The 20,560-nt window shown below is 37.6% G+C and overlaps 1 protein-coding gene across 1 annotated transcript; it reads left to right on the top strand.

The window, feature by feature from the left end:
* The first annotated feature begins 4,257 nt into the window (after positions 1-4,257).
* ufm1 (ubiquitin-fold modifier 1) lies at positions 4,258-19,563 on the top strand. The gene is made up of 6 exons (XM_085420732.1): positions 4,258-4,357; positions 4,458-4,514; positions 10,065-10,122; positions 11,769-11,808; positions 16,224-16,256; positions 19,164-19,563. Coding segments are annotated over exons 1-6 (294 nt in total). The 5' UTR covers positions 4,258-4,355; the 3' UTR covers positions 19,268-19,563.
* The last annotated feature ends 997 nt before the right edge of the window (positions 19,564-20,560 follow it).

The raw sequence follows: 20,560 nt of genomic DNA, 5'->3' as shown, positions 1-20,560 counted from the left end.
GTCTCTTTTTGGGGGGGCTGTCAATTACTGAAAACTGCATTCAGTGTATATTCATTATACGTCATCAGTACAAATGTCCTGCACAAAAGATTCTGCAAAAAAACTTGAACTTAAGTGACCAGTATGCTCTGAGTGCCATTTTGCTCTTATTGTATAATCATCTTTGGCCTCATTGAGGGAAGGTTCACTGCAAATCAATACAGAGTTGTTCTGAGTGTCCATTTCTATTCTATGATGACATACTTCAGTGCTGATAGTAGTGGTCTCTTCCACAATGACAATGCCACCATCACAAGAGATCACTGAAATTTTTGAAAAACACAGAATTATAGTCTGTGTTCTTCACAGTCACTGGATCTCAACCAATTTACAAGCCTATGGGAGATGGAAGATTAACATACTACCCATATGGAAAAGATATATATAAATCTTATAAAGTTTTTATCTGTCTTGTATGAAACTTGTATGAAAAGCATACAAGAGTGAAAACACATATAAGATCCCTTGAAAAATTATATAATGAAACTTGTATGTTTTGTATACTCTCTAAAAAAATATATGAAAGTAATGAGAAAATGGCCACTTTCAAGAGTAAATCATGTAAGCCTTATATGATTTGATTTATTCATGAAAGTGGCCACTTTCATGAGTAAATCATATACAGTGGGGCAAAAAAGTATTTAGTCAGCCACCGATTGTGCAAGTTCCCCCACTTAAAATGATGACAGAGGTCAGTAATTTGCACCAGAGGTACACTTCAACTGTGAGAGACAGAATGTGAAAAAAAAAAAAAAAAAAAAAAAAATCCATGAATCCACATGGTAGGATTTGTAAAGAATTTATTCGTAAATCAGGGTGGAAAATAAGTATTTGGTCAATAACAAAAATACAACTCAATACTTTGTAACATAACCTTTGTTGGCAATAACAGAGGTCAAACGTTTACTATAGGTCTTTACCAGGTTTGCACACACAGTAGCTGGTATTTTGGCCCATTCCTCCATGCAGATCTTCTCGAGAGCAGTGATGTTTTGCTATGGGGTTGAGGTCTGGAGACTGGCTAGGCCACTCCAGGACTTTCAAATGCTTCTTACGGAGCCACTCCTTTGTTGCCCGGGTGGTGTGTTTTGGATCATTGTCATGTTGGAAGACCCAGCCTCGTTTCATCTTCAAAGTTCTCACTGATGGAAGGAGGTTTTGGCTCAAAATCTCACGATACATGGCCCCATTCATTCTGTCCTTAACACGGATCAGTCGTCCTGTCCCCTTGGCAGAAAAACAGCCCCATAGCATGATGTTTCCACCCCCATGCTTCACAGTAGGTATGGTGTTCTTGGGATGCAACTCTGTATTCTTCTTCCTCCAAACACGACGAGTTGAGTTTATACCAAAAAGTTCTACTTTGGTTTCATCTGACCACATGACATTCTCCCAATCCTCTGCTGTATCATCCATGTGCTCTCTGGCAAACTTCAGACGGGCCTGGACATGCACTGGCTTCAGCAGCGGAACACGTCTGGCACTGCGGGATTTGATTCCCTGCCGTTGTAGTGTGTTACTGATGGTGACCTTTGTTACTTTGGTCCCAGCTCTCTGCAGGTCATTCACCAGGTCCCCCCGTGTGGTTCTGGGATCTTTGCTCACCGTTCTCATGATCATTTTGACCCCACGGGATGAGATCTTGCGTGGAGCCCCAGATCGAGGGAGATTATCAGTGGTCTTGTATGTCTTCCATTTTCTGATGATTGCTCCCACAGTTGATTTTTTCACACCAAGCTGCTTGCCTATTGTAGATTCACTCTTCCCAGTCTGGTGCAGGTCTACAATACTTTTCCTGGTGTCCTTCGAAAGCTCTTTGGTCTTGGCCATGGCGGCATTTGGAGTCTGACTGTTTGAGGCTGTGGACAGGTGTCTTTTATACAGATGATGAGTTCAAACAGGTGCCATTCATACAGGTAACGAGTGGGGGACAGAAAAGCTTCTTACAGAGGACGTTACAGGTCTGTGAGAGCCAGAGATTTTCCTTGTTTGAGGTGACCAAATACTTATTTTCCACCCTGATTTACGAATAAATTCTTTACAAATCCTACCATGTGGATTCATGGATTTTTTTTTCACATTCTGTCTCTCACAGTTGAAGTGTACCTCTGGTGCAAATTACTGACCTCTGTCATCATTTTAGGTGGAGGAACTTGCACAATCGGTGGCTGACTAAATACTTTTTTGCCCCACTGTATGTTTTTACTATTTCTTTTCCATATGGGTAGGCACAGCTCTGCATTATTAAAACACCAAGTTAAGGAAGATCATTTGGAAGAATTGTGTTTTTCCCTCCAGCATAGACTTGTACAAATCAATGCCAAGGAGCTCTGAAGCTATTTTGGCAACTCGTGCTTTATGTGGGGTTTTCCTTTTCGGGTATCCTTGTGTCGTTTCTCATTTCCTCACATGCCACACTCCTCTATATTCCATGATACATTACTATGAAAGTTTTAATCCTTTGTGAGGTTTTTTCTTTTTAGTAAACTTCTTTTTTTCCCTACATTTTCCTGTGAAAATCTCGTCACTGAATCCCAGAGGTGTTTGCCTGAGTGTCTGCACTGGAACGCTGAGTCATTGAGTCTGTTACCATCTTTTTTGCTGGTTATCATTTCACTGCTTACAGTGTATCACCTACTTTTTCTTACTACTGTATCAGTAGTGCCAGGAAAGAGGCTAAGAAAAGAAAAGAAAAGGTTATTTACTGCTAACAACCACCTTTTGCTTTAACCACACTGAAGACACGTTAAGTCACTTCTACCTTTCTTTTAGCATATTTTGCATGTAAAATCAGCTGTAATTGTAGTCTTTGAATGTGGATTTATTTTGTTAGACTCATTAGGAACTTTACTAATTCAGAGCAACAGGTCGGAAAGTGACTTAAGACGAAAGCTGGTTTACATTAGTCCAAAAGTGCTATGTGCTACTATTTTATATTTGTATGTTATTTGACAATAGAAACTCTTATATTATTGGGAATAAAATTCAAAAGTATTATCGGGCTGTATTTTAATGTCACAAAAAGAAGTAGGAAATAAGGTGTAAGCCACATTTACCATACATTGTGTTAGTGGTTCTAACACAAAACATATGTTGAGATTTTGCCATTGTAGTGGGGACATTTTCATGAAAAATAAAAGCAATCCAGAGGTTCTGCTGGAATGCATGAAGATTCTTAGATTCACTCTTACAGCCAAACAGTTCCTGTGCTTTGCTCATAGCTTTTACACTTTAGAGACAGATTTAGTGAAAGCAGCTCTGGCTTTCTGGCAGCTGGCTGCATCGGGACATGAAGCCGTTTTCTTTGTTTGAGGCTCTGCCAAACCAACCACTAGGCGGGCATTATGACAGTGGTGCAGATAAGTAACAGAAGAAAGGGCAGGACTACATATGAAACAATTGAGCAACAGTGTTTTCTGTGGGAGACGGTCGTTCTAACTGGTACAGACTGTTCATAGTTTGGAAAGCTTTTTTCTAATCCACCAAAGCTATATATCAAATTGTTAAAATTAGGGGGAGAAAATCCCCAAAGCACAGTGGGAAGGTGTACAGAGTATGACAAACCTCAGATATCTGTAAATGTTAAATTATATACATGCAACAAACTAATTAAAATTAAAGGTCTATTGATTAACTCTCTATCTACTATATCTCCCCCTATCTATTTTCACAGAAAGAAGCACCACTGGCATGTTCCTGGTGGTTGGTGTCGATTTATCTGTGTCCAGGTTGGGCTTAGGCTGGTGTCTCATCATCCTGTCTTACAGTGACTGAAAATATACAACATACTGCAATATAGATACACAGCATCAGTCAGAACACTGAGCTACCTGTAGGTTCTACTGGCTGCCATTAAAACAAACGTGAAGGAAATCTGGATTTAATAATTTTCTTTTTAATTCTTAAATTCTTCCCAACAACATCATGTCAAGTAGAAAATTTCCAATCTGAATGAGGGTTATGTTTGTTTAACGTCAAGAACCTGGATTGAGTTGAACAACAGTGCTGAAAGATGTCAGTGCGCCTCACAGAAGTAACTGCGTCTTGTTTACAGCCTTTACGGTAAAGGTTAGCTATTTGCTATGAATGCCTGTCCGTTAATAGGACATAAAATGGATTATGTTTTAATAATAATACGCAATTTAACTGAAAAAATTTAGTCATTTATGAAAAAAAACTTACCTAACTATTAAACTTTAAAATAGGTACATTTACTTCTCAAACTTGGCACCAGATGGATGACGTGTACGTGAGGGTCCTTCTGACTTCCGGGTTTGTATAAACAGATATCAAGCGGAGTCGCCTCGCCCATAAAGATGTGAGTTTTTGGACTTTCGTGAAATTTTGACATGGACATATTTCACATGCATTCACGTGTATCCGTCTGTTAACAACAGTAATGGTGTGTTCTTCATTAGGTCTAAAGTAACGTTTAAAATCACCCTGACGTCGGACCCCCGGCTACCATACAAAGTGTGAGTACACTGACAACTCAGCAGTCACCGCTTTAATATGTCAGCCAGCTACATTTTCGACTTTATTTAACGTTTAGTTAACATTTCACGGCTACTGCAGATATTTTGTGTTTGTAGTTTTTTATTAAGCAACGTAACACGTGGGCAATGAGTGAACATCTGCTAGTGCCGATGCTGACACTGTAATCACAGTCGGCTTCCGTTTTCTGTAGTGTGGCTTCACAGCATTTTATGAGGTCTGTTATGAATTAACCTGACCATCTTTACGTCGTGATCAATGGAAATGGCACTCATTAAAGTAATTTGTATAATATATGTGAATCCTGACAAACAGCCAGAGTCATAAAAATATTATTAAATTGATTTTAAACTTTTAACTGTATTTCTATAAGTTTTACAGCGTTTCCTATTAATGACCGCCATTCGTACTACATCAAAGTAGTAAAGTAATAGATAAATGATTAAATGACAGAAAGGTTTCTGGTTTTCCAGTATTTACAATGAGTCTATAGTTTTAAAAATGATCTGAATGAATAAAGACTGAATAAAAGTTGGCTGTTTGGGGCCCCACATTTTAAAATGGCATTGATGTCCCTGCTATATGCAGGATAAAAAGACATCAGAACATGGACAGGACGAGCAGAAACAGGAATCATAGCAGCCAAGGGTAAATGTAAAGCAGACCTTTTAACATTAAGCCCTCAGACAGACTGTTATGGCTGTGGTGTTTGACTTTGCATTGCTTAAAGGCACAGTGTGCTTTTTATAATCCAAGTCTTTGTCATAGTCAAGCACAGGCATGTTTAAAAAAAATAGAATGCTAATTCAGAGTATGAGAAAGTCTTTTTTTAATCTAGAAAAAGTAAGTTTAGTGAATCTATTTTTTTATAGTATTATTAGTATAAGTTTCATAATTTGATGATATTGTTGAATATTCAATAGCTTTTGATACAGAGTTTAACATTTTAAGTGGTATTCTTGAACAAAGTATTCAAATCTAGGTTTTCAATATTTTTTTCTAATACTCTGGTTCTTCTGTTTGAGCAACACTTTGGCATATTAAACAGATCCATTTCCATTTCTGCTTGAACTTCAGGTTTCTGACAAATTACCTGAAATCCTTCATGGATTTTATGCAGAAATCATAGTTGAATCCATTTTTGCCATTTCTGCAGCTGATTTGTGTCATCTTTGTTTGTTTGGGTTTTTTTTTTTTTAGTGCAATATAAAGTGGTAGAATGAACACTAAAAGACCAGAAAAAATCTTGTTCAGGTCTTATTTAAATAGATTATTAAATAGCTTATTATGAATGTATTCCCATGAATGAAACAATAATGTTTTTCTGAATCAATGCTTTCATGAAATAGCTTGCAAAACTAAAAAAGTGTATTAAATTTATGTTATTCAAAGGTTGCATAAAATACCAGGCAGTTTAGTGCAGGGTAAACTGATTATTGTGCAATATTGAGATAGAATTTAGAATGATGCAATGTGTTGGGCTGGTTGCTTCCTGAGTACTGTTACTAGGTTACATCAAGGGTAGCAAACATCAATTCATATTTAAGGGGATTCACTTGCTGGATTTTACCTATTACCTATTAGCTTTGTGTCTAGGAGTTAGCAATCAGCCATATAACTAGAGCAGAACATAGAGTAGCAGCACAGGTCATTTGATCAAAGTGTATACACAAAGAAAAATCTACTGGAGCTCACAAACAAATCATTATGTGACTTAATTCTAAGTCATTCTTATCCCCATGCTGCACTCCCCCTGTCGAATCTCACTTTAACCCCTAAATAAAACCATTTTTTTCTACATGAATAAAAATTTTTACATTTTCTTTATTTAACTAAAACTAAAAGTAACTAAAATGTAAGCCATGATTGGTCAACATGTAGTTAATTTAAGCAGTGTGTGCCACCTTACATAAATGATGTCTCACTGTTTTCTCCCTTTTAGATTAACAAAAAGTATAATGGCTTTGTTTTTTACATACTGGATTATGTCATCTGGTTTTGTGTGTATGGGCGTAACATTCCTGCTATCACATTGTCTCAAAGCACTTAAATTGTTGAGCTTTTGACCTTTTATGGACTAATTTGACGTTAGTAGCAAAACAATGTGTGCTAACTTCTTAAAAAACATATACAATCCAAACATCTTAAATCTTAAAATCATGTTCTATGACAATCATTTTTTAAGCAGCACCAAATGACATCCCTATATTTTAACTATATTATTACAAAGCAAAGTTTGAAAGCAAGATTAGAATTTATGTCAATTAAAGATTGTCCTTTCTGGTTGGAAACCCAGCTAAACCCTAGTATTAAGCTGCAAAAAGTTGATTAATATATAAGTTGAATTTTCTTTGATGGTCAATCTAGTGAAAAAATATACAAATAGTGAGGCTAAGAATAAAAAAAATCCCAAATGTCTTATTTTAAGGTTTCACACAAGGTTTTCAAGAGATGTGCCCTTTGTAGAATTGAGGTGTAAACAAGATGCAGTTGCAGAGTGTTTTGTTTTCATGGTATTTTTGTCACATAATGCATGGTCATAATTTCCAACAAAGGTTCAAATGAGTAGGTTCAAATAATTAGATGTAAAATACTGGAGACTGTTGTTACTTTAACATGTTGACAGAGCGTCTTTTCTTTAATGAGGTCAGAGAAAACCTTGCTGGAGCTAATAATGTTATGGCTTGAGCAGAGGGATGGTGATGATAATGAGGTATCGCATTAGCCCTGTCAGACATTCAAAAAAGGTTACCACTGGCTCTCAGTTAACACAAGGTCATCTTTATAATCTCCCAGGTTTTCACTCTCACAAATAGGCTGAAGATTCAGCTTAAGCTTAGCTTCTTTCTCTTTTTACTGCAGTGCTGAGTACATCAATTGATTTTCACCCTCCTAGAGCTCATCTCCACTGCATCACCTTACTTGGCAATTGCATTTCTGGCCTTGATTTTTTTTTTAAAATATTTTTTATTTATTTAAAAAAAACTCTCACATCTGTTTAAAGAGTCTGGTGGTTTTTGGGTTGCCCTTGGGAGATCTCTGGTCCCCACTGAGCACTGCTCTGCAGAATTCATTTGAGAAGCATCCATCTGACAGTGTTGTATGTGTAACTGTTTATGCACCCTTAAGGACCAGCCCTGGCCAGTATGTTGAGGTGTGAACTTTAACTGGGCCAGTGCAACTCGTGTATTCTTTTCTTTTTAGCCTTTGTGTTGTAGATTTGCTGCTGTTCTTGGGATCATTCTCCTGATGCATGACCCAAGTTGAGCCGAGCTTTAGATGTCAGACAATTGGCCTCACAATTGAGTCTAGAATATTTTTACAAACTAGTTTTACAAAATACGGTTGGTTCAATGACTGCAAGGTGTCCAGGTCCAGTGTCTGCAAACCACCTCTGTACTCAGTTGGTATGAGGTGTTTGTGCTGAAATGCTGTGTTTGGTTTTTGCCTAACGTGGTGCTGTGCATTATGGGCAACATCTCCACTTTGGTCTTAACTAAAGGACATTGTTCCAGAAGGTTTGTGGTATGTTCAGATACCGCTTTGCAAACCTTCGCTGCCATGTTCTTTCTAGAGAGAAGAGCCTCTGTCCTGGCAACCCAAGTCAGTTACTTTTTGTGTACTCGTTTTGTATTTTTTCCACCATATTGTCAGGAATGTTAACATTTAACATGTTAGTTTAGGCCTGTAGAGTCTTAGATGTTGCTCTTATATTTTTGGCAAGTTCTCTGAGCTTTGCATGGTCTGAGTTTGTGGGGATGTCCACTCCTGGGAAGATTGTGGTAGCACACACCTTGTGCTTTTATAGAGCTGCTCACATTTGATAAGTTTTGATTTGTAGCACTTGGTTGCTCTTTACCCTCTTAATTCCTATGCTAGCAGTAAGGATGTAGTTAGTTCTTCACAAGACTACATAGATCTTAGGGGTGGGGGAAAAAATCGATACTGTGTAGTATCGTGATATTTTGTTTGCTAATAATGTATCGATACCCGGTTGTTCAGTGATGACGCGACGGATCCTACTTCCGGGCCTAAAGTAGTCTGCGTTTAATATGGCTTTTGTGTTGTTAACATGTTTAATGTTATGTATTTTCTTCTATTTGATCTCAAAAAGCTCCTAAAACAGTCAGTGATCACTGTTGACCTCCCTCTGCTTTTATTACCGCTAATCATTTATTTAAGCTCAGTTTTTAAAACCTTAGGATGTAACTACAGCCCAGCCCATGCAGCAGTATATGAATGACTAACCTCGTATTGTGGATGGATTATCTCAGTTGTTCTCCTGGCTGAAGTTTGGTCCTTTTACAGCATCCTGCCATGCGATTACATTTGTTCCTGACCACCGAGAACACTCACGCTAACTTTTATCGAGTGGAAAAACAGTTAGCTTGTTTATATTATGCTAACATAGCTGTGTCGCTAGCAGTCACGTAGCACATCATTATATACCAGCTAGCCCAACTTCAGTAACCCTACAAACGTCACTGCTGTTTAGTTTTCTGTCTTCATTTATGCTGGAAGTGATAACAGAGCTGTACGTTTTAATTTGTTTCCAAAACCCCGCAGTCAGGACATGCTATATTGTATTTAGATAGAAGCTAGCGAGCTAACTCCCTGCTAACTTCTAACTCCGTTAAATGTCATAAATTCTGTTTTCATGGATGCCTGGGTGTTAAACTCAATTGTTACACCTGGTAGAGCAGAACACTGATCATTTTATTAAAGATGAAAGACTTTAGACAGTTTTTCAACTCTCAGTAATGCCATAGTGATCATTTGATATATGGACCTGCAGCGGAGTTTAGACCCAGACACGGCTAGTGACGTCAGACTGAACAACCGGACAGGGACAGCAGAAATCGATATTTTGTTACAAAAAAGGTTTTTGTGCTCTGACTTCAGAGCATGTTGATCCTTTTTCTGAGCAAGAATCCTGACATTCCTTCACTGTCCAAATGTGTTTTAACTTTTTTTTTGGCAGCAATAAACATGACAGTTTGCTTATTTTAATTTAAGACATGTTTTATTTTAATTAAGTTTAAAACTTTTTTTATTTAATGTAAAATTATATTTTGTTTTAATTTAATTTCAAATTCTTCAGTTGCTGAAGGGCCTGCATAGTTTTCATAAATTGCTTAGTTCAGAATAGCTATAGTTGTACCAGATGGTTGCATTCAGTTAAGTTGGACTAGACTGTAATACAAACCGTTCAGTTTGTCACCAATATAACTGACTGAAATGAGAGAAAGACTGAGTGGGAGACTTTATCAATATTCATTTTATCTAATATCAAAGTTTACCTTTATGTACAGAATCTGAATATCGCAAAATATTTTTAAAAATTGCAATAATATTGTATCGTGCGTTAAGTATTGTGATAATATCGTATCGTGGGATGTATGGTGATTCCCACCTCTAATAGATCTATGTAAACCTTCTTCTTCACAAGACTGTAAAATAGTAGGCATTTTATAAAATAAAAATGTTATTTTAGAGCATTTTTAAAATCCCATTTAATATGTCTGTTGCAGACTAAGTGTCCCAGAGAGCACACCATTCACAGCGGTTTTGAAGTTTGCAGCTGAGGAGGTAAGCTGTTTCTCCTTGTTCTTTGTGCAAGACTACGGTGGAATAATTGCATTGCGCAGTAATGCTGTTCAGCTTAATACAGATCTATGGTACATGTGAAAATATATGTCAGCTAATTTAAAAACAGTTTTATATTTGATGGTTTTGACTGTGACATACCCTTGCAACATTTATTCAACATTTATCTATTTATAGTTACAAAATTCTAGTATAAACAATTGTACCTTTTAATAGACTAAAATGAAGTCTTGTTGCAGTAAGTGTTTCAGGCACTGGATGTGTTTTTCAGCCACGTTTTTCAGTCTGACACAACGGGTTCACTTATATTTTAATCAATAGAGCCGTCTGCTGTCACCGAAAGCCTCTCTTTAGCCTTTGAAGTGTATTTTCTTCCCTTTTCTGTGCATAAACACGCAGCAGTACTGCGGCTTAAATCATCCTAATGAATGAGTAAAGCTGCGGCTGCAGATGTGCTCCTTTTCAGTGTGTTGACAGGGTATTAATCTTATTCTATTACAAACCAGGAAACTAATGAAACATAATTTTCACATTGTGATCCCCAAATTTGCATGCAATGAACATACGTGCTGCTAGAAGTTAATTGACTGTGAGGAGAATACAGTTATGGTTAAGTAGAACGACAAAGATTTCACCATTGATTTCCCACAAAAGTTAGCCTTTGAATTACTTAGCCATGGGAGTAGTTTCCTGGAGTGGCTTCATATTGCTGCCTTGTTCACTTACATTTATTTATTCATCAACACAGATTTTGCTTTTGTGTTAGTAGCTTTATATTTTACATTTTCTTTATTATGGTTCAACTGGCAGGATAAAATGATTTTATTTTCTTTCAGATATAATGTTAAATATTTTATCATAAACCAACCAACCAGGCAGGTGGTTCAAACTCATTTATATGCTATATTTAATCCTTTAGGAGTTTTTTTTTTTTTCTTTCTGCCACAAAAACAAAGCTCATCACCTCCCATTTGTCTCTGATCAAACTGTTTCATGTGTGCTGCTTGTGCTACACAAGCCAGTAGTTTGGTGAGCAGCACTTTGCTAACCTTATCTCCCTGGAGACAGACTGCTTCCTCCACCCGTTTGCAGCAAATCCCCACCAGCCCACATCCTCTTCTGCCGAACACTGAAGTAGGACATGTATTGTAACCGTGCTGAGTGATTTTCATCCAGAAATTCAAGCGTGGCTATCTTTCCCACAGGCCCTCTCTAAAGTGTTTATTTGAATGTGTGCGTGTGCTCAGGTGCATTTTTGTGTGAAACACTTGTGTGTCTGACAAGCGTGAAAGTTGGGAGACAAAGGACAAAAACAAAAGAGTTTTTCATTTTTGCTTGTTTTACTCACTATGGTAGTGAAGACATCGTGTAGTAGCTCTCGCTTCTATTTTGAAATTGTTACCCAATAAAGTCAGAGAACGGCAGCACGCTGACTCAGTAGATGAAGCTGTCTTTCATGGTAGTTTTAGTTTCACACTTTGTCTTCAGGCCAAGTGAAATATGGGAGCAACATGTCCCTGATTATTTAACTAGAATGGATTAGTGCTGCTGAAATGTCAAATGCTAACTTCTGTTGAGAAATTCACTTTTAATGTTAACATTGGTATCTGCTTCAATTTCTCTTCCAGTTTAAAGTGCCGTCAGCAACCAGTGCAATAATAACAAATGGTGAGTACACAGAATTTTATTTATTTATTTATTTATTTGATGTTCCAAGTGAACTCGAGTTATTAGGAACCATTTTATGGTTACAGAGAGTCTCGTGCTTTTACAAGCCAAGTGTTTTGACAGGCAGGTTTGAAGTCAACAAAAAGCTGGAAGGATGTGTGGAAGATGCATCCAAGTGAAGGCGTGCTTGCTGTGGTCTTTGAACTACACAGCGGGTCTGGAAATAAGCTGATGCTTGAAGTACTGTCAAGTCACATATAATGATATATTGATCACCAAAAGCAAGCAAACATAATGTAATGGGAATATCTCATCAAACATACATTTAGACATGTGGTCATGGTCAAGACTGGACCTGCTGAAGTTCAAAATAAGGATCAGAATTTGGGTGCGGGGTGTCTCTGGGTGAAAAAGATTTCTACTAGCTGATAGGAAACCAAAAGTAACTCAAATAATCTCTTGTTAGAACTAGAGATGGCACGATACCACTTTTTTATGACCGATACCGATATCATAAATTTGGATATCTGCCGATACCGATATGAATCTGATATAGTGTTTTTTAATCAACAAAACTGTTTTTTAAATATCTTGCTGAATTTTGTATAAGTTCATACTCAAGTTTAAAGCAACAACTACAGGTATAACAGCTATTCTGTTATACCTGTATGCAAAAAAAAAATATTTCATAGTTCAGCAATACTGATCAATCTAATAAACTTAAACCTACACCATCCTCCCTATTCTGGTATTTTAAAGAGTACTTAGCATAAATATTAAGCAACCTAACTAATAGGGTTCCAACTCCCAGCAACAACAAAAATAAATAAATAAAAAATAGGGAACCACCCCTCACGCTCTACCTCATGATGCTTAATCGACGTAATCAACCTTAATTTGATGCAGTGTGAAAAAAAAAATGCACAGAAATCAATTATTTTTCAAGAAATATTAAATAGATTCAACATCTTTCTTCAACAAAATTGCAGACTGCACAGATGGTACCTTCCCAAAGGAAAAAGTACTATAGCTTACTAGGGTATATATATTAGACTTAATAGTTACTATATACAGTAATTGACTTCTATTCATTTTACATCAAATTAAAACTTTGGGTGTCAGATAATTATTTATTAAAAGCTTGACATTTTAAATGAGAATAAGAAAGAAAAGTATGTCTTTGTGCCCCCTTTTCCCTGTTAATGTCCTATCGGCCCCCCTGGCTAAACTTTGCTAGATCCGCCCCTGCACAGTTACCAGCCGTCAGCTACGTAGAAAAAGATCCTCGAGTAGAAAGTAATATTAAATAAATTCTAACAACAGCTGATCAAGCTTAAACGTGCTTCTGTTGTTCAGCTGCTGGTTTCCTCTTTCTGGTGCAAAGTGGGCCAAAAGCAAACTAGAGACACGGACTCGCGACAGAAAAGCCGATCAGCTGATCGTTAAGCAGTTTCATGATTGAAGTAGCAGCAGGAGAGGCAGTCGCTTGTTAAGCTTAACGCAGGAATGCTTTACAAACATTCAGAGATGGACTTACACACTTGCTTTACTTCTCTCGGGATAACTTTGTCGGAGATGAAATGCCGGGTTGCTAGCGAAGCTCCAAATGCTATCCAGACCACCGACAGGTCCCGCATGCCACAGCCGCTCTATCACGTGATGCATACTGCTCCGACGTGCTAACGTTCTGAGGTGAGTTACGGCGTGTTGCAAGTTTTGTGAGGTGCTTTCGTGATATTTAATGGATCGGATTACATTTTTTTATTTTTCTCCGATATCCGATCCAGTAATTTAGGTCAGTATCGGACCGATACCGATACGTAATATCGGATCGGTCCATCTCTAGTTAGAACCAAGATGTGCAGAAGAGCATCTCTGAAAGTGTGACAAGTTGATCCTTAAGAGGAGCAGAAGACAACACTGGGTGTTACTCCTACCAGCTGTGGAAAAAAAAAGCTGAGCAGTTCACACAAGCTCAACAAAATTGTACGGACGAATGACACCTGATCTTCCAATTTTGGATTTCTGCTGCAATGTTAAATTGATGCAGTCAGCAGTTGGTATAAACATTACTGAAGCTTCCTGCCTCATATCAAAGGTTCAGGCTAGTGGTGGTGATGGTGTGGGGCATAATTTCTTGGCACGCTTTGGGCCCTTTAAATTGTTTAAATGCCACAGCTTACCAGAGTAATTGTTGCTGATCACACCCTCCCTTTTGTGACAGCAGTGTATAAATCTTCTTGCTTAAAACAGGAGAACACAGCAAATAAAACTGAACGTCAACCTGGTACCAGTAAGGAGTAACTAATAAAGTAGCTGAGTGTTTAAGTAAAAATAATTTGAGATATATTCAATAAATAAAAACAATGTTCTGTCAGTATTTTGACTATTTTTAAGCCAAGACAGATCCGTATAAAATATTTCCTAAACTTTGCATTGTTGTAATAGTTTTTCACCGACTGTATTTCTTATGACAGTAAATGGGCGGTGTCTGTAATTTCACGAGCACCTTATAAAAAAGGTTGAATTTAAGTCCACTTTCTGAGGTTTTCATTGCTAAATTAATCTTCGTTTTACTTGGTACTTTTAAAGCATATCAGTTTTAGGCCATCAGGACTCAGTAACACTGAATCCTGCATCCTCTACTAGCAGAAGTTTTGCATAGCTTCTCCCAGTTTGTGTTAAGACCCTTTGTGTGATCTGTATAAAGTAAATCAGTCTAAAGCTTCACCTTAGAGGGGATTCATCTAATTAGTGTGTGTATAAAACAGAAATAGAGTTCAAAGTTGTAAATTAGTGCAATTAAAATTTTTTATTTTTACTTCCATATTTAGGTGAAACGTGATTATTTTTTTTAGCACTTCAGTTTACCAAAATAGGCAAGCATTCAGTAGGTAAGTAAATATATAAATTATATTAAAACAAGAAGTCATTAGAAGTGAAATGAAAATCAGCCTTTTTTATTTAAACAATGATTTTATTTTTTGCACAATTATACACAGAGAAACTGTTCAATCAAATAAACCCCTGCACCAATAGAGAAAACACCCGCATTTTTATTTTATTTGAATATTAACATACTAGTAATTCAAGTAGTGATTACTGAAAACTATTTCTTAATTTATTCTTAGATCTTTTTTGAACGTTTAAACTTGTTTCAACCTTAAGAAACAACGTTTCATTTCATTTATTTCATTTATTTATTTATTTCACACTTTGTCAACAGTTTCCACAGTTAGTTCTTTCAAACAAACCAACTACACTTTCTGTCAGTAAAGCACTGCAACCACGTGTGAAGAATACGAAAGAAAAGAAAACGTTCAACTTTTTTTTTTTGAAAACTAGGTCACATTAAAATCCAACATCAGTTCCTCGAATTCAGTGAAGTCATGCTACAAACATGGTTCTATAACTACAGGAAAAAAGTTTAAAATTACATACAAGTATGATTTCAAATTCAGAACCATTAGCCTGACTCCGGAAAACAGATTTGCTGGATGAACGAGAAAAGTACAACACTAAGCTATTTTTAATGTCTTTTCATGTTCAAGTATTCATGACAAACCAGTTGCACAAGTTTCTGTGCCACTTACCTTTGTATTTATTTTGACAGTGAGCAGTTTGTCCACAGAGTGTGAGTAGGACAAGTAAAATGCATGCTTGGATAAATGTTTGTGCTGCTGTCATTTCAGCCAACTCTCAAAGACAAGAAAAGATATGAAAAGTATCAATAAAATACATGTTCTGGTAAAATATTGAACCTCTGCAAGTACTTTCTCGGGCATGCAATAAGTTGTTAGGTCAACAGATTCTTTTCTAAAAGGCAGAACACATACCGAACAGATGGATGTCTGAAATAATCTGAGCCTAAATTTTCAGCTGGATTCCTCCAGTTACACAACACGTTATTGATCTTATAGCCACACTCTTAGAAATTACCAGAGCAAATGACACTAAATTGCCTTGATGGGTGTTAGGAGAAAAATTGTTGGCTTTTTCATTGTACTCCAGCAATCGAAGAGCAGATTGCTGGCAACGTCGTTTTCTTCTGCTCTGTTCTGACAGGGTTAGACTAGTGAACTTAATTGTATTTTAAATCACAGGAAGATTACTTTCTTGGGGACATATTGTGTTGACAGATAACATAAAGATAAGGTTTGTGTTAAAATGACTGAAGTGATGATACGTTCAAAGATAAGTTTTAAATTTATCAAAAGAAAAATGGCTCGTCTGTCATTGTTCCAGATAGATCTCTTTGCTATCAGTTGTGCTGCTGAGTGAACTGTTATTACAAATGAAGCAGTTATTGAATACATTTTATTTCTTATTTCTTTGCTTGTCTTTTGGATAACAGTTTTTTTCTTGTATTTTCTGCATTTTGTGTTTACATTCTCATTTTAATGTTTGCTTTGCAGATGGAATAGGAATCAACCCGGCTCAGACTGCAGGTGAGTTCTTGTGTTCTTATGTATGTTTTTCTTTTTTCTTTTCTTTTTTTAAGTATTAGAAATACTTTGATCCTCAAGGTGATTTAAGGTCACATGTTCTCCATCTGTTGTATTAATATGCAAATGACCTCTGGGCTTTCTTTTAAGCTTGTTGACACTTGTCAGACTGCTTTTGTCAAATCATAAATAGCCTAAGCAATTAATACAGTTCTTGAACAAAGTATGAATCATTATGCTTTATATCTCGGACGTGTTCAAATCTCAGTGACATTGGCCTGAAGGTCAGCGGTCGTTTTCTGAAAACCTTGCAAATGCAATAACTTGAGAACAAGGCAAGATAGGATTTTGAAATTGAAACCATAGGTGCATCTACTGGGAGCCTGGGGGCTACCACTGGTCACCACCAGTATTTCTGCTAATACTCAATGGGATGTAACTGTGCATGGTTCCAGAAAGAGAGCAAGAATATACAGTAAGAATTACCTTGTATTTTCTTGCTCACTTTGTGATCAGTCATTTCTAATTAAATTTGGGTCATTTAAGTCTGTTTTTACATATTAATAAATAAAATTAACTGTTTTCTTGCCTTGTTCTCAAGTTATTGCAAACTATTATGCACCTGAATCTAACATGACAATGAGAGTCCCATCACAAATCTGCGCTACCTTAGAATATGAGTACAATAGTTGCATATAGAGCACATTAAGTGTTTAACTTTATTAGCTACAGCATCATCAAATATACATCCAACAGACACTTTGTTAGGTTTAACTGTTTATCTGTCCAATAATGCAAATCTCTGATCAACCAATTACATGGCAGCAGCTCAGTGCTTATAGGGATGTAGACATGATCAAGACAAACTGCTGAGCAAACATCAGGAACAGGAAAAGAAAAGTGATTTAGGTGACTTTGGGGCATGGTTGTTGGTCCCAGAAGGGGCTGATCTGAGTATTTCAGTAACTGCTGATTACTGAGATTTTCCTACACAGCCTAGGGATTACTGAGAATGGTCTGAAAGGGAGAAGAAATGCTTTGAGTATCACTTGATATTTCACGTGTGGGTGAAAATGCTTTGTTGATGCCGGAGGTCAGAGGAGAATGGCCAGACTGCTTTGAGCAGATAAGAAGTCGACAGTATCTCAAGTAAAGGTTTGTTACAACCAAGGTATGTAGAAAAGCATTGCCTGGTGTGAGTCTTGATTTCTGCTGCAGTATTCGGATGGCCGGGTAAGAATGTATCATAAATATGAAAGTATGGATCCACACTGCATATTTTCAGTGGTTCAAGCTGGTGTTGGTGGGGAGATATTTTCCTGGGACACTTTGGAGCTGTTAGTATCAACTGAGCATTGCTTATTGAGCATTGCTGATCTCTTTATGAGCACAGTGTATTGTTCTTCTGATGGCTGCTTCCAGCAGGAAGGGGGCAGGGATAGCTCAGTAGGTAGAGTGGTGGCCCCATGATCGGAAGGTCGGGGGTTCAACTCCACTGAACGGCTACCCTGAGGTACCCCTGACCAAGGTACCATCCCTACACACTGCTCTCCGGGCGCTGCACTGGTGGCTGCCCACTGCTTCACTGGGTGAATGGGTTAAATGCAGAGGAACTATTTCCCTATGGGGACTAACATGCACACTTTACAGGATAACACGTCATGTCAAAGCTCCAATCCTCTCAGCTGGTTTCTTGAACATTCGAATGAGTAGACTGTTCTTAAATGGCCTCATCAGTCACCAAATCTAAATCCAATAGAGTATATTTGGGATGTGATGGAATGGGAGAGTTATGAACCAACCAATCTGCAACAATTGTCTGATAGCATCATGTCAAGGTGGACCAAAATTTTCTAGGGAATGTTTTTTGCACCTTGTTAAATCTATGACTTGGAAGAATTAAGACAGCTCTGCAGGCAAAAGAGAGTGCAGCCTGATATTAATGTTCTCTGTCTAACTGATCTGAGTCTACTGCAGCCACCTGAACAATCTTCCATTTGTTTGGTAGCTGAAATTTGTTTTTAATGAGGTTGTCTTTGATTTACTTAAAAAAAAAAAAAAATAGTGTTGATTGGTTTTGGCTCTTACAAGTTAGATGTGAATTTGGGAGGGCAGAGATGTCACAGTGCTACCTTGATAAGCAAGTATTGAAAATCTTACTAATCATTCAGCCAGTCTCTTTACAAAGAATTGCAGGACTTCATCACCACTGGTCATACTCGGAGATCTTGTCACATTTATATTATATGTTGAATGTGATCAGAACTGTAGAAGTTTGGCCTACTTCTCCTTATGCATTGGGTCTCTTCTGCTGAGGAAGGACATTGGTGGGCATTCAGCTTTTTATCTGAATTACACTCATGCGCTGTGCTGCCAAGAATAGCAGCAGTTCAGAAACCTCTGTCCGATTGGCTTTTTTTCACCCACTGCAGCCACTCCACCTCCTGTTTACAGGACTGAGATGGTGGAAATCAATCTGTCAAGTTCTTTTTTTTCCCGACATGCTTTCTAAGGTTAAAATCACACTTCTTTTGGAAAATGGCAAAGGTGCACATATGCCAATAAGAACTGCTTAAAATGCATGCTCTTGTTAACATCCATTTCTTTCTTTTTTTAATAATTGGTTTATGTAGGCTGACTGAAGAGCTGAAAATTAGGCACTAGGATTTTTTTCATCTGTCAGTTTAGTGATCGTTCCAGCTCGAAGCGTCTGTGTGAAGACTGAATCTGTGTGCAAGTTGTAATCGAATCCAAGACTTTGAGTCAGAGATTGCATGCTTTTTTGTCAAGTTTCTCTCCCAGCTGGTGAGTTGACATGTTGTTGGCAGCTTTGGTGACAATAAAACCCCTTATTAAAGCACACTGATTATGAACCATGATCTTTATATAGTGCTCTGCCTTGTGTTGCAGGGAATGTGTTTCTGAAGCACGGCTCAGAGCTTCGCCTCATTCCAAGAGACAGAGTGGGAGGACAAGGAGACTGGTGCTGCTTTTCCTCGTCGACATCGGCATAATGACTCACGCGGCAGATTCATGTAACGCTCGAGACCCAGGAAACACCTCAGCGTGTGTCATTTTTATTTTCTGGCCCACCACTAACAGTGACTCACATGAGAGTATATTTAAACACATTGATGACGTGCGCATGTTCCCTGTGTTCAAAAGTTTGGAGTAACATCAGGAGAGAGTAAGAGAGTAATGAATTCACACAACACAGCATCTACATCCCAGGAAAGATCAGCAAACAACTGAGTCAGCTGACTTTTGTATCTTTGTAAATGACAATAAAGAATCCATATGACCAACAGCACATGCTCAGTGCAGCGTTACTTTTGTTCGTACTGGAATTGGTAATAATATCTACAAAGGATGCTGTTAAGTGCTTCATTAAGCGACTGGTGACTTTATCTGTGCTAATCAGGCACCTTGTGTCAGAGCAGTGTTCTTCAAACAGATGCTGCAGTTGTCCTGGGGACCAGATTTGTCTTTGAGTCGATCCAACACAGCTTCTGATTAAAGCATGAAACTGTTAAATCAATCTGTTCAAACATATGGCTCTTTGCTGCCCTCTCTCAGGTTACATTCGAGCATCAAATGCACTCATCCCCCCACTTGAAATCACACACTGCGCACCTACACACAATAAATATAGAAAATCTCCACTGAATAATGCTGCCTGATTATGAACTGATAAAGCAGGTGTTGATAAAACAAGCCAAGCGTCCAAAGAGCTTAGATTAAAATTGGCATCGAGATGTGTCTGAGTAGCTATCAATAAGATTCATCAGCCACTGGTAACACGGATTTTCATCTTGGAAATAAATGTCACGTGTTTGCAGTCGTTTGTCATGTGGCTTCTCTTTTTGACAGTGTCGCAGTTTGAAAAACAAGTAAACAGAAATTGTGTCTTAATATCAAGCCTCCTTGATTATTTCCACCCAAAACAACATGACTAACAGACCAGTCCGTGTTTTTTCCTTTATGAAATGTGCTTTATTAACTGATTAATGCAAAGAAGCAGCTGACTATCCTCTCCGCATTAATCATTTTCATTTGAGAAGGTCTGCATCATTTGTTTCTGAATTGGTTCAGTTTCTCAACCCCCCAAAAAGCAATACAATTCACACTTTGTAAAGAAAAATAGACTGGGGTGAATAATTGAATGTGCATGGTGTAATACACAAGAGAAAGCTTACGGTTGTGTCTCACCATTTGTTAGGATGCAGGCTGGGATGGGGGGGAGGAGTATGAGGGCCATCGCAAATGGATTTGCTTTTCTGTTTTAATCAAAATCACTGCTGGGCACA

The sequence above is a fragment of the Rhamphochromis longiceps genome, linkage group LG10, assembly GCF_057381845.1.
Source record: "Rhamphochromis longiceps isolate RC_006_pf linkage group LG10, R_longiceps_female_GT1.1, whole genome shotgun sequence".
NCBI lineage: Eukaryota > Metazoa > Chordata > Actinopteri > Cichliformes > Cichlidae > Rhamphochromis > Rhamphochromis longiceps.
Note: the sequence above shows the minus strand (reverse complement) of the source record. Positions and strands in the feature narration are given on the sequence as shown.